This window comes from Hevea brasiliensis, unplaced genomic scaffold (genome assembly GCF_030052815.1).
Source record: "Hevea brasiliensis isolate MT/VB/25A 57/8 unplaced genomic scaffold, ASM3005281v1 Scaf7, whole genome shotgun sequence".
NCBI classification, from domain to species: Eukaryota; Viridiplantae; Streptophyta; class Magnoliopsida; order Malpighiales; family Euphorbiaceae; genus Hevea; species Hevea brasiliensis.
This window is the reverse complement of record NW_026615250.1, coordinates 1270241-1297196: the sequence shown is the minus strand read 5'-3', so window position 1 is coordinate 1297196 and position 26956 is coordinate 1270241. Positions and strand designations below refer to the sequence as shown.

Genomic DNA, 26956 nt, shown 5'->3' with positions numbered 1-26956 from the left:
ATTAAATAAAGTTTATTACTTTAATTATATTTATATTACTCCATCCGTTAAATAAAAATAGACTTATTATTATTTCTTATTTATTTTAAATTATAAGTAATAATTTATTTATCAACTTATCCAATTTGATATGTATTAAAAAAAATAAAATTTATTAGTTTGAAAAAAAATTTAGTAACATAAATTATTTAATTTTTAATGGGGTAATAAATGGGGTAATATGAGTGGATGATATATTGGGAAGAGTATATTAAAAAATTAAATAAAATTTATTACTTTAATTATATTTATATTACTCCATCTGTTAAATAAAAGTAGACTTATTATTATTTTTATTTATTTTAAATTATAAGTAATAACTTATTTACTAACTTATTATTTTTTTTATTTATTTTAAATTATAAGTAATAATTTATTTATCAACTTATCCAATTTGATATGTATTAAAAAAAATAAAATTTATTAGTTTCAAAAAAAACTTAGTAACATAAATTATTTAATTTTTAATGGGGTAATATGAGTGGATGATATATTGGGAAGAGTATATTAAAAAATTAAATAAAATTTATTACTTTAATTATATTTATATTACTCCATCTGTTAAATAAAAGTAGATTTATTATTATTTTTATTTATTTTAAATTATAAGTAATAACTTATTTACTAACTTATCCAATTTAATATATATTAAAAAAATAAAATTTGTTAGCTTTGAAAAAAATTTAATAACATAAATTATTTAATTTTTAATGGAGTAATATGAGCGGATGATATGTTAAAAAAGATTAAATAAAATTTTTTATTTTAATTACACATCTTTCATCTTATAAAGATTTGCTTACTTTTTATTTTTACATGAGTTAAGTTATTATAATTAACATAATTAAAATAATAAATTTTGTTTTACCTAGAAAAATTTTCTGAAAATTTTTTTAATATGTTCTTTATTTACATTATTCTATTAAAAATTAAATAACTCATATTTTAAATTATTATTCAAATTAATAAATTTTACTTTTTTAATGTATATCAAATAAAAATATATTAGTAAGTTATTAAATAAATTATTATTTATAAAAATTTATAATTTAAAATAAATAAATAAATAAAGTAAAGCTATATTTTTAAGTAGATGGATGAATTTTCATGTCACATAGTATCTTTTTTTAAACAAAGGTGAAGCCCATTTGACGTAATTTCTTTTAAACTATCTAGAATTTTTTTGGCATTTTTTGATTTCTGGTTCTACTTTCTCAATTCTCTGCTCTAAGTCCCTTTTTGAAAAATAAATAATAAAATTATGATTGAAATTGTAAAATGTTAAAAGAAATGTTTATATTTATTAAAAATATTTACATTTAATTAATTTTTATTTTATAATAATTTCCATGGATGGTTGAAGTCGCCATTGGAGTGGGAAGGAGAAATCTAGTGAGTTCAAGAAAAACAATGGACCAAGATGAAGCTAAAAGCAAAGAGAATCACTCTTACTCTTCATGGGACTCCAACTGCGCCCCATCTGCCTCGGTCCCTTCCTTCAAGAATCCTATCTTGATTCCTGTTTTCGTATGTTGTCTTGACTTTCTCTCAAAAATCGTACCTTTTCTTTTTATTTTCCCTTTTTCTTAACAATTCTTATGTCTATTATTGACCTAATTCCTTGTTTGGTATTTGTATGAGAGCTTTCTTCTTGTGCTTTTTGTTGTTTAACCTCCACTTGATTTCTGGTGTTCATTTCGGTTAGTAGTGATTAAACGCTTAAGAATTGTTAAGGATTATATGAAAAGAAAGCAATTTGAAACCTTTATGATAGTAATTGTGCATTATGAATCAATACTAAATGTGGGTATTTGAGCAATTTTACTATAATTCTGTACAAACCTCATTTGAGCTTGTATTGGCAAAGCTTTTCAGTTACCAGTGTTTTCATGAGTGCTTGTGCGTGCATGCTTTCTGTACATATATATTTTTGTGGTGTTGGGGTTGGGGGGGTTGGGGGGGAGCTGTTGGGTTGTGGGCGGGGGCAGAGAGGGTTGGGGAATGATGCAAGATGATGGTGGGTCATTTGTTCCTCTCATTCCTCTATTGCAGATAAATTTTGTTACAGTTGCATTTTGAATTGGACTAAAGTAGTTGCTGGCAAGCATTCTCATGCACCTTCTTCTGTAAAATGTCCTTTGTGCAAGGTTTGCTTTATTCCACTTATGTTTCACTTTAGCTTCACATAACAATGCAGGCCTTTTGCTTTGCCTTATTGATTACAGGAATGATGTCTCTGTGTAAAATTTGTTGTTAATGGCGGTATTGTTCGACTATTCTGCAGACAGAAAACTGTTCAATAATTTATGGATACGATGGAAGTTCATTCCAAAGGTAGTATATAAATGACAGTTTTGAGCTTAGGTACCTATTTCTATATTCTTGTTTTTCCCTTTCAAACCTTCACTATATTAAAATCGGTTTACTTAGTTTACTTCTCCTTTTTTTTCCAGTTCTTTCTTTTCAAAAGCTCACAAGTATAGATTAAAATGCTATTATGCTGAACCAGGTTCTCTACTGCTTCCCATTTTATTCTTGTTTTGTTAAATTGATATTTGTTTTTTAATGCTATTTCCCAACAAATAAATACCTATATATGTTTTTCAGTAAATTTGTGTTCAGTCAGGTATCTTGAGCAATATAGTTAACGTATTGCGATATTGGAAGTCCTGTAAGTATCTTCAACCAAATCGGTGGCTGCAAAGTTGGTTGAGAAGAGAAATTCAGGCTCTTTTGCAGGTCCATCTATTAATTGAGATTTTTCTATCCTTTGACCTTTACTTATTACAAAATACAAACTTGGACATCCCACTGAAAGTTGGTGCTCTAACATATAAGATTACATTATTAAATTAAGATACTCTATTCATTAGAGCAGATAAATACCATTAATAATGTTGCATTGCTGGTAAATTGGAGATCCTACCAAAATTAATAATTTGTATAACTAAGCTGGCATTAGTGGATGACTGCATAACCATGTGAAAAACTGTTCAAATCATAAAATTTTTAGTCATATGGAGCTACACATAGCATCAATTATGCCGCATCAACTATGTCTTTTCCTACTTTACTCCATTGAATTCAGACTAGTTCTCTATTTTTTTTAATGTCAGAGTTTGAAAGGCATTGAAGTGTTTGGGAGATATGGGAGTGGCATGGTTAATTAAATTGTTTAATAAAATTCTAAATTCAAAGAAAATGCTTGATGAATGAAGGAGGAGTATTTTAGTACCTATTTTTAAAAATAAGGGAGATATACAGAGTTGCTCAAACTATAGGAGAATTAAACTCATGAGCCATACTATGAAGTTATAGGAGAGAGTTGTGGAACATCGACTACGTCATGATACTTTTATCTCTCCCAATCAATTTGGTTTTATGCCTGGTCGTTCAACTATGGAAGCGATCTTTCTCATTAGAAGTTTGATGGAGAAACATAGAGATGCGAGGAAAGATTTACATATGGTTTTTATCGATTTGGAGAAGGCTTATGATAGTGTTCCAAGAGATGTCTTATGGAGAGTGTTAGAACAAAAGGGGTATCTATTAGGTACATACAAGTGTTGAAAGACATGTATGAAGGAGCAACTACTATTGTGCTCATAGTGGGAGGGAACACGAGATTTTCCTATCTCAGTTGGATTACACCAAGGTTCAGCTGTAAGCCCTTACCTTTTTACATTAGTTTTAGATGAATTAACGAAACATATACAAGAGAGTATCCCTTAGTGCATGATGTTTGCGGATGATATAGTTCTGATAGATGAGATGCAAAAAGGAGTTAATAGAAAGTTAGAGCTTTGGAGAAGTGCTCTAGAGTCAAAGGGCTTTAAGTTAAGTAGAACGACGACAGAAGACATGTATTGTAACACCCCTACTTGTATAGCCTGGTATATTTCACTGTTCTGGTAACCGGAGTCGGTCCAGACAATTAAAGGGATTAGAACCACATCTAAGACAAATAAATAAGCCATAAACACAAATAATTAGTAATTGTCAATTAGTTAAGTATAAATAAGAAAAACAGAACATAAGAAGTTAAACGAGCCGAGAGTCACAGCGATGGGTGACCTCCTCGGGAACGACTGCGAAGTCGATTTAAAGTCAAATTTTGAACCGTAAAATATGGCGCCGTGGTCCTTTGGATCATTACGAACACAATGGAAAAGAGAAAATCACGAAAAAGAATTATTAAGTCAGTCAAATAATTAGGTCAGGGAGCCAGAAGAAATATTGAATTATTTGCAAACTGGGTTGAACCGGCAAGGGGCAATTTGGTCAATTGACCCCGAGAGCTGACTCATGACCTAACTGTCAAATAAAATCGAAGAAAAGAAAACTTTGGAGTCAGAAATTAAATTAAAGAACTAATAGATAAATAAAAAAAATAAAAAAAGAGAAAAAGGAAAAGAAATTGCATTAGTGACATTAAGTGACATAAGCATGACACAATTAAACTTTTAATTTATAATTATTGGTTTTGGGGATAAATATTAACTTAATGGCAAAAGAAAAGTAAAAACTCTAAATATTCTTCTTCTTCGCCCACTTATATGCCAAACCATTCTCCACCCAAGCCATCCTCCATTTTTGAGTTTTTAAGCTTAAATTTTCAAACATTCTTACCATAAACTCTCAAGTTTCCAACACATAAATTTTATTATAGATCTCAAATAAGAATTTGGGACCAAGAAGAAGGGAAGAAAGTGAAGTGTGGGTTAGCTTGGAAATCTCACAAGAGAGGTAAGTTAATTTAATCTTTTTCTTTAGTTTAATTAAGTGAAGTTGAGTTGAAATTTCATATGTAATGGTAGAATTGATGCTTGTATGGAAATAATGAATTTTTGGCAGCCATTGAAGTTTATGGAATTGATGTGTTTTGATTTAATTAAACATGCCTTCTAGCTTGATTAGTGATGCTTATATGATGTATAGGTTGAGGTTACCTTGAATTGCTTAGAATTGAGAAGTTGAAAATTTAGGGTTCTTGGCACCTAGGGTTTGGGGAGAAAAATTTGAGAATGAGCCATATGATGTATTTGATCTAGTTTGAAGTGAGAAATGGTCATTTGTGACCAAATGAAGTGTGTTGGAATGGTTGGAGTTAAGGCCAAATTCGGATTGAGTGTGGTCATGCTGTTGGCAGCATGACCAAGGTCCCTTTGAGGGACCAAAAATGAAAATTTACAAGTCCAATTGGTATGAGACCAATTGGGAATGAAAATAGACACTAAATGACACAATTTTCATTTAGGAAGCATGCCCAAAAAGTGACCAAAACCTAGTGAACAAATTGACCAAACTTGGAAAATCTCAGTCTGCCCCTGTACAAACTGACCAAATGAACAGTGTTGGTTCATTTGGTCATAACTTGAGCTAGAAAGGTCTAAATGACCTGAAATTTTACCAGTGGTTAGATGAGATATAGACCTAAAACTTTCATGAGGAACACAAACCCAAATTATGCCATTAACCAAGTCATTTGGCCACCCCAAGTTGGTGACCTAAAACTGCTAGCACAAAAAATTGCCCAGAAAATCTGGGTTGAATCCAATCTGACAGCCATGGTTCAAATGGCCATAACTTGAGCTTCAAAACTCTAATTGGAGTGATTCAAAAAGGAGAATAAACTTAAGACATTAGGGAACATTTTCTATGAAGGAAGTTTTGACAAATTCCAACAGTAAAGTGACCAATGGAACAGTACAACCTTAGACACCAAAACTGAAAATTTATCAAATTTGCCTAAAAGACTTAGAATTTGAATAAACAACCAAAACCAACAAATTTAGTGACCAAAATGTGGTATGTGGGTGAAGTTGGAGTTCCCATACCTATTAAGCCTTAGAAAGTCAACAATTTGACTTGAATAGTGTAGTGAATAGTAACTCCAAAACACAAAATTTCAAGAACGTCGAGTTTAGCACATTAAAACTAGGTAAAAGTGAAGTTAAATTTATTTTTGGATTTATGCTAAGTTATGGTACTGAAACACTGTAAAATTGTGTGTTTCAGTTGAAAAGAATACTGGGAAAGAACTCGAGGAATCGAGTCAAGGCCAAGAGGCGACTCGCTTGAGGTTTGTGCACAACATCACTATGCTTTAAAATTTATTGATAAAGTGAATGAAATATGTATTTTACTTTTGCTTTGAATTTGTAACACCCCAAAAATTTTAAATTTTATTATTTTATGAGTAATATTGATATTTTAATTTTATTTAAATTTTTAGAAATTATTTGAGATTTTTCGGATTTTAAAAATCGGGTTCGATTTTCCAAAAATATAAACTTTGATGATTTTTAAAAATTAATTTAAAGACCACGTGGCAAAACTAAAAATATATTTGGAGTCTACGAATTTTTCTGAGTTTTCTGAAATTTTTTCGAATTTTGGACCTCGTTTGATCCCGAGGCAGTAAAAATTCAAAAATTTTGTATTCGAATCGAATCGCCGAATCGACCGGTCGAATCGGACCGGACCGCTTCTTCCTTTTTCTTATTCCTCCCCGCGCGCGTCCCGACCCCTCTCTCCTTCTCAACCTATTTCTCTCTCCTCCTCCTCCTTGCCGCGCCGCCGCCTCCTGCCACCCACTGGCCAAGCACCCATCCCACTGCCCCACCACCGGCCGCGCTGAATGCCGGAAAACGGCTCCCGAAGCGACGCGACGTGCAAGCGCTCCGCTTCGTCTTCCCCGCCGAAATCCGGCCGATCCGGCCACCAATCGGACCGGGTCTTGTGTCTAAACTCATCTACTCATCGAGAGCTTTCCATAGACACCAAGAACACCAAAATCCATCGAGCGGTTTGTCCAATTTTTGCCCAGGAAGTTTTAGCCCATTTTGACTTTTGGGCTAGATTTCTCGCAAACCGTGAAACCCACGAGAAAACCGAGAGTACCAGAGCGCTCCACTCGTCGAGAGCTTCGCGGTGATATAAATTTCGAATTTTTCCTACACTGTTTTTCGATGGGTCCCACGAAACTTCGCAGTATTTTTTCGAGTATTTAATGAGCTTAGAAAATTTCGTAAAATTTATGTACTAACCCCTGTGTTATGGGCTTCGTGTAGGTATCTTCAATTCATGAAAATTTGATAGTTGTCCGGGTCTGTGAATTTCCGGCCAGACAGACCGGCTATCGGAAAAGTCTCCGAATTGGGTCGAGGTTTTGGCTATCCCACCATTGTCAAACGTCCCGAGCGCGTCCTCGGAGTCAGAATCGGCAAAGGTAAACCCGAACCTTGCTTTTTAATAATTTTCTAGTGCTTAAATAGGATTAAAAATCCATAAAATATTCGTGGTAGCTTAGAAAATTATGATTCTTTTTGCAATAGCCTAGTAATATTGCTAAGGACCGCGGGGGGCAAGTTTTAGAATTTTTAGAGCTTATTTGGGCAGTTTTTGCAAAAATAATCAATTATAAGGACTAAATTGAAATTTTATATATTGTGATGAATGACTGTTTGGATGGGCCCAGGAGGGGCTGTGTGATGTGATTGAATTGTGGATATATGAGTTGCGAATATAGAAGTGTGTTTTGAGCCCTTTTGCAGGTTGGGTAGGTCCTAGGTATAGGGGAGACTCTGCCGGATTTTCGGCACGACTTAGGACGTATTTGGTCTTTTCTTGATTTTTATTGAGTCAATTGTATTAAATAATTGTAATGTAATTGTCAGGTGAGCCGGGACAGCCTTCTTCCTTCACCCAGTGATTGCTGTCAAGTCTGTGAGTAAAATATTAATTTTAATTGTAATTTAGATATTATTATATGTTCAAACGTACCCTTGCATCACTTATATGCATATATCTATGTAGATAAACTCTAGGCACGATTTATGTTGCATTCATAACTGTGAAAGTGCCATGTATGTTGTTGTGGTAATTTGGAGCAGTATGCGTGTATTGGCGTGCATGTGATATGGTGTGGACTATGGATAGGACGGGTAGACACGGCTTGAGATCTTCGCTGGGACCCGATCCTTCGGGGTAGACACAGCTTAAGTTCTTCGCTGGGACCCCGATTTGGTTATTAACTAGAAGTCCAAGCTGAGTTCTTCGCTGACACAGGTTGGATTTAAGAGAGCTGTATAGGGGATCAGCTCCCATATATTATGATTGATATTACTGGGTGTGTGAGTGCTCCAAATTACCTTTTTGCTGTTATGATGTGAAATTACTGCTGATGTTGCATTTCACTCTACAGGGTGCATTAGTTTTAGATAGTTATAGAGATTATGGTTAAAATTGATATTTTACTCTCTGAGTCGAACGCTCACTCCTGTTCAATATTTTTCCAGGCCACAGGAGGATATTTTTGAGGTTAACCTGCTTTTCTCCCTCGCAGGTTGTCTATTCATGTTTGTGTAATTCTATTAACTTCTAGAATTTCCGCATGTGTTAGAAATATTTATTTGAATTGGGTTTGTAATATAAAGTGCTAATTTGGGCCTGTAAACTTATTATTTTATGCATGTTGATGGACTGGATGAGGGAGTTGAGCTCCCATTTATTTTATATTGTTATGAGTATGTGGAGGGTGAGCTGAGCTCCCCAATTGATTATATAATGTGTTTACAGGTCGGGTGAGTCAAAAACTCTCTGTTGAAAGGTCCATTTTATGGCAGGACTCTGTCCGGTTGGTTTCTTGAAATTGGGCCCAAATGGGCCTTAGAGTTGGGTTAAGGAATAGTTAGGCTTACTATGGGCCTTGGGGGCTTTAGGCTGGCCTAGGTCCTAGTGCCGGTCCGGCCCATAGGTTGGGTCATGACAGAATTGTTGAAAGTTTATTTGTGACATTATTTATGATGTTTTGATTTAAATTGTAAAAGTTATTGTGTATATTTGAAATAGCAATGTTTAGCAAATTGCTAAGATAAGTTTTGAAACCACAGTGTCATGACCATATATTTTAACACCTCACTAGCATGACTAGTGGGGGTAATTAGTTTCGAATTTTGATTCCTTCTTTGGAGAAGTGTTGAGGTGCGCCAGTAGAAGAGGATTTGAATGGATATCCATATATTTGAGCTAGCTAGCCTTGTGATGTGACATCTTTAGCCTCTGGCTATTGAGATTATATTTGTTTATAATGGCATGATCTAACTGTGGGTTTTATGAAATGTGTTTGATACTTCGAAATGAAATTGTTTGGAATAAAATCTCATAATTCATGTTTTGTGTTTAACTCGCATGTTTAGTTCAAATTTTGAATAAATGTGATTTAAATTCTGCATAAAGATTATTTTAGTATGTTGTGCACCACTGAGTCCTAGTACTCAGCGATAGCTATTATTGCTGTCGTAGATTTAGAGACTAGAGGAGCAGCAGAGTGAGCTGCTGAGGATTATCAAGCCACTCATCCTGAAGTTATATCGGGTATATTTTATACCCTGATTGTAGAAATTTATTTTGATATATGTAATATGCATAAATGTATGGACATGTAAATTCAGTCTTGAGCAGTTTGTACAAAATTTGTATAAAATTGTAATAAAATTTAGTTTGGATTTTCCCAATGTAGATATTATTATGATGTATATATAGATTGTTTGTATTTAATGAATGGAAATGTTTTATTTTAATTTGAATGAGATTGATAGATATTATTTTAATGATTATTAAATTTTGGAAATTGAGAAATGTTGACTATTGAATTTTGAGACTTGAGAAATTGATTGAGATTGAGTATGAATTTGAAACAGTGATAAAAAAATTATTGGAAGTGCCTTTTTTTTTCAGGTATTTGAATAACTATTTTCTCAAAATATAAACGGAACTCTGACAAAATTTTTATAAAATTTGCGGAGAAATAAAATGGACCAAAAATATTAACTAGTTTTAATTTTAATTAAATGTTTTAAATACCTATTGGAAAATGCTCACAACTTATCAAAAATAAGAAAATTATTTTAAAATCCCTTGTAGGGTACTTAATGGGTTATTGGTAGGTGAAGTTTGGTAGTTCATTAGGTATTCTACGGGATCATGTTATGCCTTACAGAGGGGTAAGGTGTGACATGTATTGCAAGTTCAGTGAAAGGCGAACTGGTGATAGGGAATGAGTTAGTTTGGATGGAGTGATACTGTCCCAAAGTAATCACTTTAAATATCTCGGCTCAGTCCTTCAAGTAGATGGGGGTTGTGAGGAGGATGTTAGTCATAGGATTAAAGCCGGATGATTGAAGTGGAGACGTGCCATGGGAGTTTTATGTGATCACAAGATTCCAAATAAGTTGAAAGGAAAATTTTACCGTACAGCCATACGACCGACCATGTTATATGATAGTGAGTGTTGGGCACTGAAGGAGTCGTATGTACCTAAGATAAGAGTTGATTTGGTCATGTGAATGTTAAGGTGGATGAGTGACCATATTAGACTAGATAAAATCTGTAATGAGAGTATTAGAGAAAAGGTAGGAGTGGTACCAATTGATGATAAATTGAGAGAAGGGAGATTGAGGTGATTTGGTCATCTGAAGCGTAGACATACGGAGACTCTAGTTAGACAAGTAGAGCATATTAGGGTAGAGGATAAAAAGAAAAGAAGGGGTAGACCTAAATTGACTTGGAGGAGAGTAGTATAAAATGACCTAGAAGCATTACACATTTTCGAGGATTTAACCCAAAATCGTTTAGAGTAGAGAAAGAGAATCCATATAGCCGACCTCAAATTTTTGGGATAAATGCTTAGTTGAGTTTAGTTGAGTTGAGTAGAGTTTGAAAGGCATTATTCTCTTCCAACTCTTTCATTTGCTACTTTGGCACTGATTCAAACTTTGTGGATGTGGATAAATATTTAAAGTTTTGGTTTTGCGTATTTTTCGATGTACACAGGAAATAGAAGAGTGTTTATGGCTTTATGCATATAAATAGAAGAATGTTTATGGCTTTATGCATATAATAGTAATGATGTTTACAAAAAACCTTGCACTGTTTTTGTTTTGGATTTTCTTTTTTTTTTTGTTTCATAATTTGGGATGTTAATTTAATGTCTATAGCTATCTTCTAACTCTGGTTGGCTATCATTGACAAACTCTCATCTTCTGACATGCTTGCATGCAGGAAGAGGATGTTGAAATTATTGTACACCATATACTTGGTGTGGTTGATTCATTCTTGAGAAGGTATTTTCTTTACTTATCCCACATTTTGTTTATTCATGTGCAACTTAACGATTAAAATGAACTCTAGATTGTAACAATTGGATTCCTCATTCTTTAAGTTCTTTTGATGAGTATGAAAGTTTGGCACATAACTCTAATTATTTTACATATCTCTATTACTTTACATATCTCTTTCTCAAAAGCTTGCTTTCCTTTTTGCCAGGGGTGATCAATCTCATCAAATGAGAACACCTGAAACAAAACAAGGAGAGTTCAAGAATCTAGTCTCTGATGCAGCAAGGCCTTTTCTAGCAGCAAGAACAGCACAATTCGTGAATGAGTTGGAATTGTTTCTTGCTTCAGGTTTCAACATTAAAGCCTATGATGAAGTATACATGCAACAGTTGGGTTGGAACACTCCTAGATTGACTGGTGAGGGTGCAGATGTAGAACATAGTGAACACACACCAATAGTCCCATACTTGTATATTTTTGACGATGACTCTGATGAAACTGATTGAGGCTGCAGAAGGAGAACCTAGTGAATTCACGCCCACCTGGAATCCCATATTTCTGTCTTTGATGACGACTCTGATGTCTTTGATGACGACTCTAATGAAGCTGATTAAAAGTTTTATTCCTAATGTGGAACAGCAAAGTTTGAATTATGCTTGATTAAAAAATATACCTTTAGTTATCAATAAGCTTTAACTCACTTGTCACACCTTACCCCTCCATAAGGCATAACATGATCCCGTAAAATACTTAATGAACTACCGAACTTCACCTACTGATAACTCATTAAGTACGCTACAAGGGATTTTAAAACAATTTTCTTACATTTTGGAAGTGGTGAGCATTTTGGTAGGAATTAAAAACCATTTATTCAAAGTTTAAATACTAGTAAAAATTTTTGTCCATTTTAATTTTGCCGCAAATTTTATAAAAATTTTGACAGAGTTCCCTCTGTATTTTGAGAAACCAGTTCTTCAAAGACCTGTAAAAAGCACTTCCAAAAATATTTCACAACTCCCAACCTTCAATAACTCAATCATCTCAATTCAATGCACTTCAAAATAATTTCACAATACAAATCAAGTTTTCTCATCTCAAAATATTTAATATTTCCATTCACCAAGCATAAAGCAGAAAATCCATATGTACAAATATTAAATTTACAGAAGAGAATCCAAAATAATATTATTACAATTTATTTATAACTGCTCAACTACATTGATACATACAAGATTTTTATATTTACATCAAGATTGTCTACAAGGGTATAAAATAATACCCGTACAAAATGATCAGAGTAGTCCTCGATTTAACAGCAGCTCACTCTGCTGCTTTCTCCTTGCTCTTATTGCGACAGCAAAATAAGCTATCGCTGAGTATAAAAATACTCAATGATGCACAATAAAAATTTAAAATACAATAAATAAATCATTCATTGCCAAACACAATTTAATTATTTCTCAGTTACATTTTGCAAATATCAAAGTCCATAATGACACCATTTTGTCAAATAATCCATTAAACACAGTTTAGTCAAACAATTTCATAATCACAGTGTTGCCAAAGTCATACACAACTTAAGTCATGACACAAAATTTTCGATCAATGCCGTGTTGTACACCACGACAAAGCAATCTCAACCCCATTAATCGAAATCAATAAAGGAGGTGGCTAGCTAGCTAATGAGTACTCATCCGATCTACAATCTCAACTGGCAAGCCAGAGAGGGAGGAAAATAAATGATCTCAACCCCATGAGTGGAGGAGGAATAATGTGGTACTGTCATGCTAAGTGTGAACATAAAATCCATTCAAAACAATTTATGCAAACAATTTATGAGAAATCTGATCACTTTCCAAAGTCACATTTACGATTCTAAAATGGCAACACAATACATAATTAATCAAAGAAGTCAAATTTTTGAGATTAAAATATTTAAGCAATTATTATTGTGCACAAACCTGACTGGAGTCGCCTCTAGGCCTTGACTCAGTCTCTCCGAGCTTCCAAGTCTTTTTCAGCTGAAACACACAATTTCATAGTATTTCAGTACCATAACTTAACATAAGTCCAAAAATAAATTTAACTTCACTTTTACCTAGCTTTAATGTGCTAAATTCGACGTTCTCGAAATTTTTGTGTTTCGGGTTACTATTCATTACACTATTCAAGTCAAATTGTTGACTTTTTAAGGCTTAATAGGTATGGGAACTCCAACTTCACCCACATACCACATTTTGGTCACCAAACTTATTGGTTTTGGTCATTTTCTCAAAGCTTAAGTCATTTTGGCCAAATTGTCAAATTTTAGTTTTGGTGCTCTTAGTTGCACTATTCCATTGATCCTTTTACTGTTAGAATTTGGAAAACCTTCCTTCATAGAAAATGTTCCTTATTGTCTTAAGTGTATTCTCATTTTTGAATCACCCCAATTGGAGTTTTGTAGCTCAAGTTATGGCCAAAATATAATTACTGTTCACGTGCACTGTTCATACTGGTATTTTGGTTCTGGCAGATTTTTGATCCAATTTTGTTCAGTAATTTGATGAAGTTAAGTCCATAATTTGGTCTAACTTTCTTCATATGAAATGTTCTACTATGTCTTAGGTTTCCATCGGTTCAAGAATCACCTAAATCCGAGTTTTCTAGAGAGAGTTATAGCCATTCAAACATTACTTCTCAAATGGCAATTCTGCAGTTTTGCAGGTACAGTAACTCAATTTTGCTCAATAATTTGAATGGGTTAATGGCATAATTTGGGTTTGTGTTCTTTATGAAAGTTTTAGATCTATATCTTATCTAATTGCTGGTAAAATTTCAGGTCAATTTGACCTGTCTAGCTCGAATTATGACCAATTGAATAGTTACTGTTCATTTGATCAGTTTGGTGCGATGGCACCGCTCTCTCATTTCACTTTGGTCAATTGGTTCACCAAGTTTTGGTCAGTTTTTGGGCATGGTTCCTTAATGAAAATTGTGTCATTTTATGTCTATTTTCATCTCCTATTGGTGGCATATCAATTGGACTTGTAAAATTTCCGTTTTGGTCCTTCAAAGTTGGTTTGGTCATGCTGCATTTGCCCTACGAATTTAACTTTCATTCTCACAATTTCCACACATCTCTTTTGGTCATTATTGACCATTTTTCATCTCACAATTGGTCAAAGTCATCATTTATGCATTTCTCCAAAATATGCCTCAAAACCCTAGGCCTCCAAACCTTAATCTCACTAAATCATTGTATTTAACTACATTTAATGGTTTTAATGCTAATCATTCAACTAATTAAGGTTTCTACACTCATTCAAAACCCTCAAACCATACAAAATCACACTCCCTCCAAGCTGGACGAAATTTTAGTTTAGTCCTCTTCACATATTTTTATTTCATTTTAAGGTTATTTACAAGCTCATTTCAACATCACATATGCATTTAAATGGAAAAATAAGAAGTTTAGCATACTAACCTCAACTTAAAGCTTCAAATCTTCAATTGTTCTCTTTCTTTCTACCTTCTTTCTTATTCTTAAGTTGAGATGGCAAGGTCTAGTGAGGTTTTTAGGGGAGTTATATAAATTGGGTGAAGAAATTTAAGCTTAGATGCAAGCTTAGATGAAGAATTCTCATGGGAGTTATGGAGGAAGATGGGGCGGCAATTGGGAGAAGAAGAAGAGACTTTTCTAATTTTTTTTTTATTTTCTTTAATCTTATCCCCTTTTAGAAGACCAAAAATCCAAATTAATAAAATAAATTAATTAATCATTTATGACATCATGCATGATGTCATCACCTTTGACTTTTCCATCTTCTTTCTTTTTTTTTTCTATTTATTTTTTTTCTATTATTTCTTTAATTTAATTCTTGATTCCAAAATTTTCTTTTCTCCGATTTTATTTGACAGTTAGGTCAGGAGTCAGCTCTCGGGGTCAATTGACCAAATTGCCCCTCGCCGGTTCATCCCGATTTGTAAATAATTCCATATTTCTTTCGGTTCCCTGACCTAATTATTTGACTGACTTAACAGTTCTTTTTCGTGATTTTCTCTTTTCCATTGTGTCCATAAGGGTCCTAAGGACCGCAGCGTCACTTTTTACGGTTCAAAATTTGAGTTTAAAATGACTTCGCAGTCGTTCCCGAGGAGGTCACCCATCGCTGTGACTCTCGGCTCGTTTAACTTCTTATGTTCTGTTTTTCTTGTTTATACTTAACTAATTGAACATTACTAATTATTTGTGTTTATGGCTTCTCTAATTGTCTTAAGTGTGGTTCTAATCCCCTTAATTATCCGGATCGACACCGGTCACCGGAACAGTGAAATCTACCAGGCTATGCAAACGGGGTGTTACATCACTAGTTCTAGAGTTGTCTCTAATTTTAAGGTATTGAGTTCGAGTTTTATTCGAAACTTTATGAACTGAAAAAGAAACCTTTAGCTAATCTTGACTACTTTGACAACATGGTTTTAATTTCAGTATCCTATCGATTTAATTTCGATCAATTTAATGGTTAATGTTTTAATAAAATTTTTGAAAGGGAAAAAACTTAGATATGATTCAAAATCAGATGATTTGGATTGGTTAGTTTAATATCAATTTTGATTTAATTCTAGTCACAGGTTAGATTTGTTTTGATGGCTATATCTATGTTTGGATTATGGCTTAAATTTTTGTTTTAATTTTTAGTTGAATTTTTACTTTCATTAAAGTTGGAGGTATCGTTGATGGGAAAAGAATATATAGGTAAAAATCAAGAATAAGAGCTAAAAAAAAACCATAAAGTTAACAGAGACTTAGACTAGAGACATAGAATCCAATGAAACCTAACTCATAAAACATACAACCCACGAATTAAAACAAAAGCTCCTCAATCCAGCATACAAGTCCAACCCAGAGATCCAAACCCTAGCTACGGCAGCTGCAACACAAGTAAGAGCAATGAGGCATTCAGGAAGGGAGCGACACAAAGTTCCATGTCTTTAGAAGTGGGTAAAGACTTCTAAAGTGCTATTCACCAAAGTAGACCTCCAAGAACTTAACAACCAAGAAGCAGGTCAATCTGTGAATGATTTTCTTGCCCAGGTCCAACCCATTTGGAATCAAATATCTCAGGCCAAAATCAATGAAGATCATCTTCATCTCATTCAAGTTCTAATGGCTCTTCGATCAGAATATGAGGCCGTTCGAGCGTCTCTGCTACATCGAAATCCACTCCCATCATTGGATACTGCTATTCAAGAGATTATTTTTGAAGAGACTCGTCTCAGTTTGGATAAAACTCCTCAATGGGTTGCACTGTTTTTGTTTTGGATTTTCTTTTTTTTTTTTTTGGTTCATAATTTGGGATGTTAATTTAATGTCTATAGCTATCTTTTAGCTCTGGTTGGCTATTATTGACAAACTTTCATCTTCTGACATGCTTGCATGCAGGAAGAGGATGTTGAAATTATTGTACACCATATACTTGGTGTGGTTGATTCATTCTTGAGAAGGTATTTTCTTTACTTATCCCACCTTTTGTTTATTCATGTGCAACTTAACGATGAAAATGAACTCTAGATTGTAACAATTGGATTCCTCATTCTTTAAGTTCTTTTGATGAGTATGAAAGTTTGGCGCATATCTCTAATTATTTTACATATCTCTATTATTATACATTTCTCTTTCTCAAAAGCTTGCTTTCCTTTTTGCCAGGGGTGATCAATCTCATCAGATGAGAACACCTGAAACAAAACAAGGAGAGTTCAAGAATCTAGTCTCTGATGCAGCAAGGCCTTTTCTAGCAAAGAAGAATGTAACGATTCGTGAATGAGTTGGAATTGTTTCTTGCTTGAGTTTAAACATTGAAGCCTATGATGAAGTATACATGCAAAGCTTGGGTTGGAACACTCCTAGATTGACTGGTGAGGGTGCAGATGTAGAACATAGTGAACACACACCAATAGTCCCATACTTGTATATTTTTGATGACGACTCTGATGAAACTGATTGAGGCTGCAGAAGGAGAACGTAGTGAATTCACACCCACCTGGAATCCCGCATTTCTGTCTTTGATGACGACTCTGATGAAGCTGATTAAAAGTTTCATTCATAATGTGGAACAACAAAGTTTGAATTATGCTTGATTAAAAAATATACCTTTAGTTATCAATAAGTTTTAACTCACGGATACTAGAATTGTCTCTAATGATAAAGTATTGAGTTAGAGTTTTAATCGAAACTTGATGAACTGAAAAAGAAACCTTTAGCTAGTCTTGACTACTTTGACAACATGGCTTTAATTTCTGTGTCTTATCATTTAATTTCGATCAATTTAATGGTTAATGTTTTAATAAAATTTTTGAAAGGGGAAAAATTTAGATATGATTCAAAAATTAATTATAAAAAAGTTTTATTTCATGTTATTTTTCTATCCAATCACACTGCTGCTGAAGGATTAACTGATTAATAAGGAATGGATAAATAGAACGGAAATATTGAAATTCCCTCGTTGCCCTCCATAAAGCCAACTAAAGCAGCCAAATTAGATGGCCAAAAAGGTCATCAGCATACAGTTGTTTGATTTATGGGGCCAATATCCTTTTTCGGTTTAAGAACGTTGGGACTTGGGGCAGAGGCTACAATCACACTGAGCAGTAACAAACATGGCAAGAAGCTCGGATTATGGAGCTTTCATGGAGAAATTCGTGCTCAAACCGAGTTCTTCATCTCATGAACTTCCCTTAAATGGTCTTACCTTTGCGGTTAAAGATATGTCAGTCTCTTCAATTCAATTTTTTTTCTTGGTTTCTTTTTCGTTTCCTTCAATATTCGTCTCTTATTTTATAGTGAATTCATGAATATTTTCAATGACGATGCTCGTTTTCATGCCTGTTTTGGGCTCATCTGCCAGTTCTTGATGATACTGGGTTTGGTTCGAATTGGAATTGGAATAAAAATTTTGCTTTCCTTTTTATTTATTTATCTTTTCAATCTGCATCTTATTGTGTTTTAACGTTTAGTTTACCTTTGTGGGTTGAACTTTTGGATTAGTTTCGATGTGAATGGATTTGTGACTGGGTTTGGCAATCCGGACTGGGCAAGGACCCATTCAGCTGCTAAATCTACTCCTCCGGCTGTTTTGGCTATCTTGAGAGGAGGAGCCACATGTGTTGGTAAAACTGTCATGGATGAAATGGCATATATGTGAGAATGTGAAACAGGTCCTGCTCTTTTTTATTTTCAATTTTAATTTTTATTGATTTTCTTCCAACCTTTTGGAACTCTAGATCTCATAAGTGTAGGCACCATTGCTACTAAGCTAAAGTTCATTGGTAAACAAGCGTTGTTCTTAAATACTCAGAGGCAGAGGGTTTATTTATTTATTTATTTTTTAATTGTGAACCATTTCTCAGATAAATTGAATAAGAGCAGTGAGTAGAGTAAAAATTTCATAGAGTAAAAATTTCATGAGACCTTAAAGTTCTTTCATTTGTTAGCTATTGTCTTACTTGTAATTAAACAAATGTCATGAACTAAAATCAGTTTGCGCCCTTGTTTTTAGTTCTTTTATTATTTGTTGTGCTAAGATTCTGCATGCAATGTACTTCAGTAAATGAGCATGTGAAGTGATGACATCTCTTTTTGAGTGATTCTTGAATCAAAATTGCATTGCAAGCCCGTGAAAATGTTGAATATATATAAATGGTGTGACATTAGTTTAATTTGATATCAAGTCTGATGTGCCATTTAAATTCTAATTATTCATCCTGCATTTTTTCAAGGTGGTTCGTCTTTTGCATGATAAAACTTCCCTGAACATTCACGTCATACTTGTTTCTTATGTAACTGAATAATTGTGTTTTGAGGCAGTCTAAATGGGGAAAATAAACATTATGGCACACCTACAAATCCTTGTGCTCCAGATCGTGTACCTGGAGGATCTTCCAGTGGGTCTGCTGTTGCAGTAGGTGCAAAGCTTGTAGACTTCTCCTTAGGTGAATATTCTACTCTAGATTGATTTTTCATATGCCTTGGTTTATCATAACTCAATCAAAGTAAAAAGATTATTTTGGCTGCAGGAACTGACACTTGAGGTAGTGTAAGAGTTCCAGCGTCATATTGCAGCATTTTGGGGTTTCGACCTTCACATGATGCTGTTTCTACTGCTGGAGTTATTCCCATGGCACAGAGTTTTGATACTGAGGGTAAGGAACCAGCATTGTTATGGCTTCATTTTGAACGAATTTATTGGACCAAATAAACCAACTGGTGGTCAAATTATTGTGTGGGTTTCTGATATTAGAATGTTTCACCTAAAATATTATTTCTTTGTATCTTTATTCATTCTACATTCATGTTCAAAGCAGCATCTGCAACTTCTGAATTATGGGTGGACAGGACACTTGAGTATTTTTATAGATCATTGAACCTGAAATTTTTATGTATTCCCTGATCAATAGCATCATTTCTTCAATATTCACGACAATGCACCAACACGCTACTAATCTCTGTTGCTTTATTTAATGATATTGGGACAGTTTGTCTGTTCTATTTCTTTATTCTACCAATCAACTGGATAGAGTTGCACGAGAATTAAATAATTCTGAGTGCTTTAACTTGGTGATTCATTCTTTTGGCATTGATTCTGCATCCAGGATGGTTTGCTAGGGATCCAGTGATTTTGAATTGAGTTTGTTGCATTCTACTTCAATTGCCTGATGTGGATCTGGTTAGAGCAAGGCAGATATTTATTGCAGAAGACTGTTTTAAGCTTTCAAGCATTCCGAATAATCGAGTTAGTCAAGTTCTTGTTAAATCAGTGGAGAAGTTATATGGGGGTCAGTTTTCTTTTATCTTTCAAGTTCTAAGGCAGGAATTTAGAAATTGCATCCTGATTCCATAGTATATGAAGGATACTTTTATTCTCTGTAATGGACTGAATGGAAAATAGTAGCATCAAGATAAATATGGTAGTTGTTTGGACATTTGTCTGTTAGAACATACAACAGGAAGATGCAACTGGGCTTGATGGAAATGTTTCCTAGTACTGTTTCATTCCTTTTGGTGTCCTATCATAATGCATTATCGCATCTGCATCAGTTTGTTCATATGTATCGATTCTTACATTTGATATTGCAGGTGATGTTGTGAAGCATTTAATCCTTGGGGACTATGTTGAGAACAAAGTTCCAAGTTTGAGTCATTTTATTAGTAAAGAAATCAAAAAGCAAGACTATGGTATAGCATCCTTGGCAGCCCTCTCAAGTGCCATGCGTTTGCTTCAAAGGTGTAAAACATTTCCTAATTTTTTCTGAATTGATTTATCTATGAACCTGAATGATAATTATCATTTTCCTTATGGTTGTGCCAGACGAGAGAATGTATCTGCTAGATCTGATTGGATTTATTTTCTATTTGAAGCGTAGGTATGAATTCAAGAATAACCATGGTAGTGAGTGTTGGGCATTGAAGGAGTCGTATGCGTCTAAGATAAGAGTTGCAGAGATGAGAATGTTAAGGTGGATGAGTGGCCATACTAGACTAGATAAAGTCCGTAATGAGAGTATTAGAGAAAAGGTAGGAGTGGTACCAATTGAGAATAAGTTGAGAGAAGGGAGATTAAGGTGGTTTGGTCATGTGAAGCGTAGACATACGGATGCTCCAGTTAGACAAGTAGAGCATATTAGGTTAGAGGATAGAAAGAAAAAAAGGGGTAGACCTAAATTGACTTGGAGGAGAGTAGTACAACATGATCTAGAAGTATTACAAATTTCTGAGGATTTAACCCAAAAGCGTTTAGAGTGGAGAAAGCGAATCCATATAGTCGACCCCAAATTTTTGGGATAAAGGCTTAGTTGAGTTGAGTTGAGTTGAGTTAAAAATAAAATTTATTAATTTCAAGAAAAATTTAGTAACATAAATTATTTAATTTTTAATAGGGTAATATGATTGAATGATACATTAGGAAGAGTATATTAAAAAATTAAATAAAACATGTCACACCTTACCCCTCTGTAAGGCATCACATGATCCCGTAGAATACCTAATGAACTACCGCACTTCACCTACCGATAACTCATTAAGTACCCTACAAGGGATTTTAAAACTATTTTCCTATTTTTGATAAGTGGTGAGCATTTCTAATAAGTGTTTAAAACATTTAGTTGAAATTAAAACTAATTAATATTTTTGGCCATTTTAGTTTTCCGCAAATTTTATAAAAATTTTGACAGAGTTTCCTCTGTATTTTGAGAAAACCGCTCTTCGAATACCTGTAAAAAGCACTTCTAAAAGTTTTTCTTAACCACTACTTCAGTTTCACAATCAAACTCAATCAATTTCTCAAGATTCCCAAGTTCAATAATTCTCAAAATACTGTCAATCAATATCATTCATATTTCATTAAAAACAAAACAATTTGTACACAACCTTACAAATTTATATCAAAAGAAACACAAACTAAATTTTATTACAAACTTCATACAAATTTGTGTACAAGCTGCTCAAGACCCATTTTTACATGTCCATACATTTATGTGCAATATATACATCAAAAGAAGTATTTACAGTTAGGGTATAAATTATACCCGAAGGCTTCAGTGATGACTTCACACACCTCAAGACTCGATCTGCTGCTCCTCTAGTCTCTGTATCTGCGGCAAAGATAAAGCTATCGGAGTACTAGGACTCGATGGTGCACAATATACTAAAATAATCTTTATGCAAAACTTAAAGCACATTCATTCAAAAATTTGGCTAAACATGAAAATTAAATACAATCATGCATTGTGAGATTTTACATGTAAACCAAGTTCATTTCAAAGTATCAAAACACATTTCATAAAACCCACAGTTAGATCACGCCATTCGAAACAAATAGAATCTCAATAGCCAGAGGCTAAAGAGAAATCACATGAATCTCAATAGCCAGAGGCTAAAGAGACATCATATCACAAGGCTATCTAGCTCAAATATATTGATATCCATTCACATCCTCTTCTCTTTCACACCTCAAAGACTTCTCCAGAGTAGGAATCAAAATTCGAAACTAATTACCCCCACTAGTCGTGCTAGTGAGGTGTTCAAATATATGGTCATGACACTGTGGTTTCAAAACTTATCTTAACAATTTGCTAAACATTGTCATTTCAAATATACACAATAACTTTCACAATTTAAATCAAACATCATAAAAATGCTATAATCCAATATTTCACATTATTCAAAACATTATGCAAAAGATGATTATAAAAGTATATGTTGTGCACAAACCTCAAACGAGTCGCCTATTGGCATTGACTCGACTCCTGGTTACATCGTATTCTTTCCACTGAAACACGAAATTTTCCAATGTTTCAAGATTAAAACTTAAAATAAATCCAAAATAAACTTAACTTCACATTTACCTAGCTCTAACGTGTTAAATTCGACGTTCTCGAAATTTTGTGTTTGGTTACTATTCATCGCACTATTCAAGTCAAATTATTGACTTTCTAAGGCTTAATGGGTATGGGAACTCCAACTTCACCCACATACCACATTTTGGTCACCAAACTTGTTGGTTTTGGTCATTTGTTTAAAGCTTAGGTCATTTTGGCAAAATTGCCGATTTTCGGTTTTTGTTCTCCGAAGTTGCACTGTTTCATTGGTCGGTCTACTGTTGGAATTTGACAAAACTTCCTTCATAGAAAATGTTCCTTATTGTCTTAAGTGTATTCTCATTTTTGGATCACCTCAATCGGAGTTTTGTAGCTCAAGTTATGGCCAAAATAAGTTTCTTGTTCACGTGTCTTGTTCATCTTGAGATTTTGGTGCTGGCAAATTTTTGGTCTAACTTTGGTTAATAATTTGATCAAGTTAAGTTCATAATTTGGTCTCACTTTCTTCATATGAAATGTTGTACTATGTCTTAGGTTTCCATCGGTTCAAGAATCGCCTAAATCCGAGTTTTCTAGAGAGAGTTATAGCCATCCAAACATTGCTGCTCAATGAAAATTCTGCAGAATCTCAGTACAGTAATTTAATTTTGCTCAATGATTTTGAAAGGGTTAATGGCCTAACTTGAGTTGGTGTTCTTCATGAAAGTTTTAGGTCTATATCATATCTAATTGCTGGTAAAATTTCAGGTCAATTTGACCTACCTAGCTCGAGTTATGACCAAATGAACGATTCTCGTTCATTTGGTCGATTTAGTGCGATGGCACTGCTATCAACTCACTTTGGTCAATTGTTTCACCAAGGTTTGGTCAGTTTTTTGCCATGGTTCCTTAATGAAATTTGTGCTCTTTTATGTCTATTTTCATCTCCAATTGGTGGCATATCAATTGGACATGTAAAATGTTAGTTTTGGTCCTTCAGTGGGTTTGGTCATCTTGCAAGACATGACCATTGACCTACGAATTTGATTTTTATGCCAACAATTCCCACACAACTTATTTGGTCATAATTGACCATTATTTCACTTCACAATAAGTCCAACATGCCATTTATGCATTTTTCCCAAAATTTGGTTTACAACCCTAGCATTTAAAACCCTAACTCATCAATTTCACTACTTTGTTGCAATTAATCACACTTAATGGTTTTAATACTAATCATTCAACCAAGAAAGGTTTCTAAACTCATTCAAATGTATCATATCCATGCAAATCATATTCCTCTCAAGCTGCCCAAAATTTAAGTTTAATTCTTCACCCATTTTTGTTTCATTTAAATCAAGTTCTAAGCTCACTTTCAACCATCACATGTGCATTTGAATGGATAAATGAAGAGTTTAGCATACTAACCTTAGGTGAACCTTAAATCTTCACTTTTGTTCTTCTTCTTCCTTCTTCTTCTTGCTTTCTTATGCTTCTTCTATACTCTTCAAGATGCAATAATGAAATTCATGTGGAGAATTTTAGGAAAGCATTTTAATTTAGGGTTTCAAAAGCTTGGTTAGACTTATCCATGGTGGAAGATGAAATAAGTGAGAGGAAGAGTGAGTCACGTTTTCCTTTTGAAGATGATGAATTTAATTTTTTTCTTTTGTTTAATTTATTTATTTTGCTATGGAAGACCATAAATATCAAATTTAATAAATATTTAATAAATTTGTTTATGACATCATTAATGATGTCATCAACTTTGACTTTTCCAACCTCTTTCCTTTTCTTTTTTTTTTTTTGTATTTATTTGTCTATTAGTTCTTTAATTTAATTGTCGATTCAAATTTTCTTTTCTCCGATTTTATTTGTGATTAGGTCGAGTCACTCTCGGGGTCAATTGACCAAATTGCCCCTCGAGTTCATCCGGTTTGCAAATAATCCAATATTTCTTCCGCTCCACGACCTAATTATTTGGTAGCTTAACGCTTCTTTTTCGTGGTTTTCTCTTTTCCACTTTGTGTTCATAAGGGTCCTAAGGACCGCGTCACTTTTTACGGTTCGAAATTTGAGTTTAGAATGACTTGCAGTCATTCCAGGAGGTCACTCATCATTTGTGACTCTCGGCTCGTTTAACCTCTTATGTTCTGCTTTTTCTTATTTATAGTTAACTAATTAAACATTACTAATTATTTGTATTTATGGCTTCTCAAATTGTCTTAAGTGTGGCCCTAATCCCATTAATTGTCCGATGACACGGCCACCAGGAGCAGTGAAATATACTGAGCTATACAACGTGGGTGTTACAATTCTCCCACCCATATATAAATTTCGTCTCTAAATTTTTACACGTATCAATCTACGAGCAGTGTGGGTGTTGTCTCCTCATGTCCTCCTCTTGTTCCCAAGTAGCTTCTTGGCGAATGATGGTTCCACAAAGACTTTTACCAACGGTATCTGCTTATTCCGTAGCTGCTTCACCTCATAAGCCAGAATCTTTATGGGTTCTTCTTCATATGTGAGGTCTGGATTCACTTCTATTTCTTCTACTGGTAGTACATGAGATGGGTCTGATCGGTACCTCCTCAACATGGACATATGGAAGACATTATGTATCTTCTCCAACTCTGGAGGTAGTGCCAACCGATATGCCAAAGGACCCACTCTTTCTAGAACCTCATATGGCCCGATAAAACGAGGACTCAGTTTCCCCTTTCTGCCGAATCTCATAATTCTCTTCCAAGGAGAAACTTTGAGGAAAACTTTCTCACCCACTGCATACTCAATATCCCTTCTCTTCAGATCAATGTAGGACTTCTGACGGTCTGATGCAGTCTTAAGTCGATCTCGAATCACCCTGATTTTCTCTTCAGTTTGTTGAACAATTTCGGGTCCAATCATTTTTCTTTCACCCACGTCATCCCAACACAACGGGGTTCTACATTTCCTGCCATACAAAGCTTCATATGGAGGCATCCCAATGCTTGATTGGTAGCTGTTGTTGTAAGCAAACTCAATCAAAGGCAAGTGTGTATCCCAACTACCCTCAAACTCAATCACGCAAGCCCGTAGCATGTCCTCCAAAATCTGAATTACCCTCTCGGGTGGCCATCCATGCGTGGGTGGAATGCAAGATTAAGTTCAATCTAGTTCCTAGGGCTCTCTGAAGACTACCCCAGAATCTAGAAGTGAACCTAGGATCTCTGTCTGACACAATAGATACTGGCACTCCATGCAGTCTCACAATCTCATCGATGTATAACTTGGCCAATCTTTCTAAACTGTAATCCATACGATTTGTGAGAAAATGGGCGATTTAGTCAATCATCAACAATGACCCAAATCGCATCATGACTCTTACGTGTCCTCAAGTCCCATCACAAAATCCATCGTTATTCTCTCCCATTTCCACTGCAGTCGGTAGTGGATGTAACAACCAATGGTACTTGATGCTCGCCTTTACTTGTCGACAAGTTAGGCATTTGGATACAAATTCGCCACATCCCTTTTCATACCCATCCACCAAGAATGCTCCTTTAGCCCTCTATACATTTTTGTTCCACTGTGGTGCATGGCAAAGGAGACTCATGTGCTTCCTTCAAAATGATCCGCCTCAAATCAACATCATTAGGAACACACATTATGCTCGTGTAGCAATGAGACCATCATCTCGATTGAGAATTACGGTTTCTTGCCTGCTGGACTTCTTCCATCACCGATACTTCGATCATTACGGCGACCATTCTAATCGATCAACCAACACCGTGTACATGCCATGCAATTGCTTGTTTGCCCATCATCATTAATCTCTAAAGCGGCATGTAATGATCTCAACTCATGTACCAAAGACAAAAGAGTAACTTGTAGATTTGCCATAGTCTTACGACTTAGCGTCGACCACCACATTAGCTTTCACGGTGATAGTCTATCAGACAATCGTAGTCTTTTATCAACTGTAACCATCTCCTCTGTCTCAAATTCAGCTCTTTTTGGGTGCCTAAATACTTCAAACTCTTATGATCTATGTAGATGTAACACTTTTCCCCATATAAATAATGTCTCCAGATCTTAAGAGCAAACACAATGGCTGCAAGCTCCAAATCATGTGTCGGATAATTCCTCTCATGCGGTTTTAGCTGGCGTGATGCATAGGCAATGACATTTCGATCTTGCATCAACACACACCTAACCTGCTGTGAGAAGCATCAGAATCAGTATATTCTTTACGGTGTGGGTAAAGTTAGGACTGAGCTTCAGTCAAACATCTCTTCAATTCATCAAAACTCTGCTGGCATTTATCCGTCCACTGAAATTTTACATCTTTTCTAAGCAGCTTGGTCAATGGAGATGCCAACATGGAGAATCCCTTCACAAATTTACGGTAGTATCCAGCTAAACCCAGAAAATTACAATTTCGTGACATTTAGGTGGCCTCCAATGGGGCGACTTCAATCTTA

At 34.5% G+C, this 26956-nt stretch overlaps 1 protein-coding gene, 1 long non-coding RNA gene and 1 pseudogene across 2 annotated transcripts; all 3 read left to right on the top strand.

The window, feature by feature from the left end:
* Window positions 1–1514: 1514 nt before the first annotated feature.
* On the top strand, window positions 1515–2437 carry LOC131177655 (uncharacterized). Its single transcript, XR_009147021.1, has 3 exons — window positions 1515–1566; window positions 2092–2186; window positions 2324–2437. It is a non-coding gene; the product is annotated as an uncharacterized LOC131177655 (long non-coding RNA).
* Window positions 2438–2652: 215 nt separating this feature from the next.
* LOC131177696 (uncharacterized) lies at window positions 2653–11735 on the top strand (the record flags this gene model as incomplete). Its single annotated transcript, XM_058142805.1, has 3 exons — window positions 2653–2778; window positions 11104–11165; window positions 11368–11735. Coding segments are annotated over 3 exons (486 nt in total), but the record flags the coding sequence as incomplete, so codon positions are not given.
* Window positions 11736–17786: 6051 nt separating this feature from the next.
* On the top strand, window positions 17787–21115 carry LOC131177651 (amidase 1-like; annotated as a pseudogene).
* Window positions 21116–26956: the final 5841 nt, after the last annotated feature.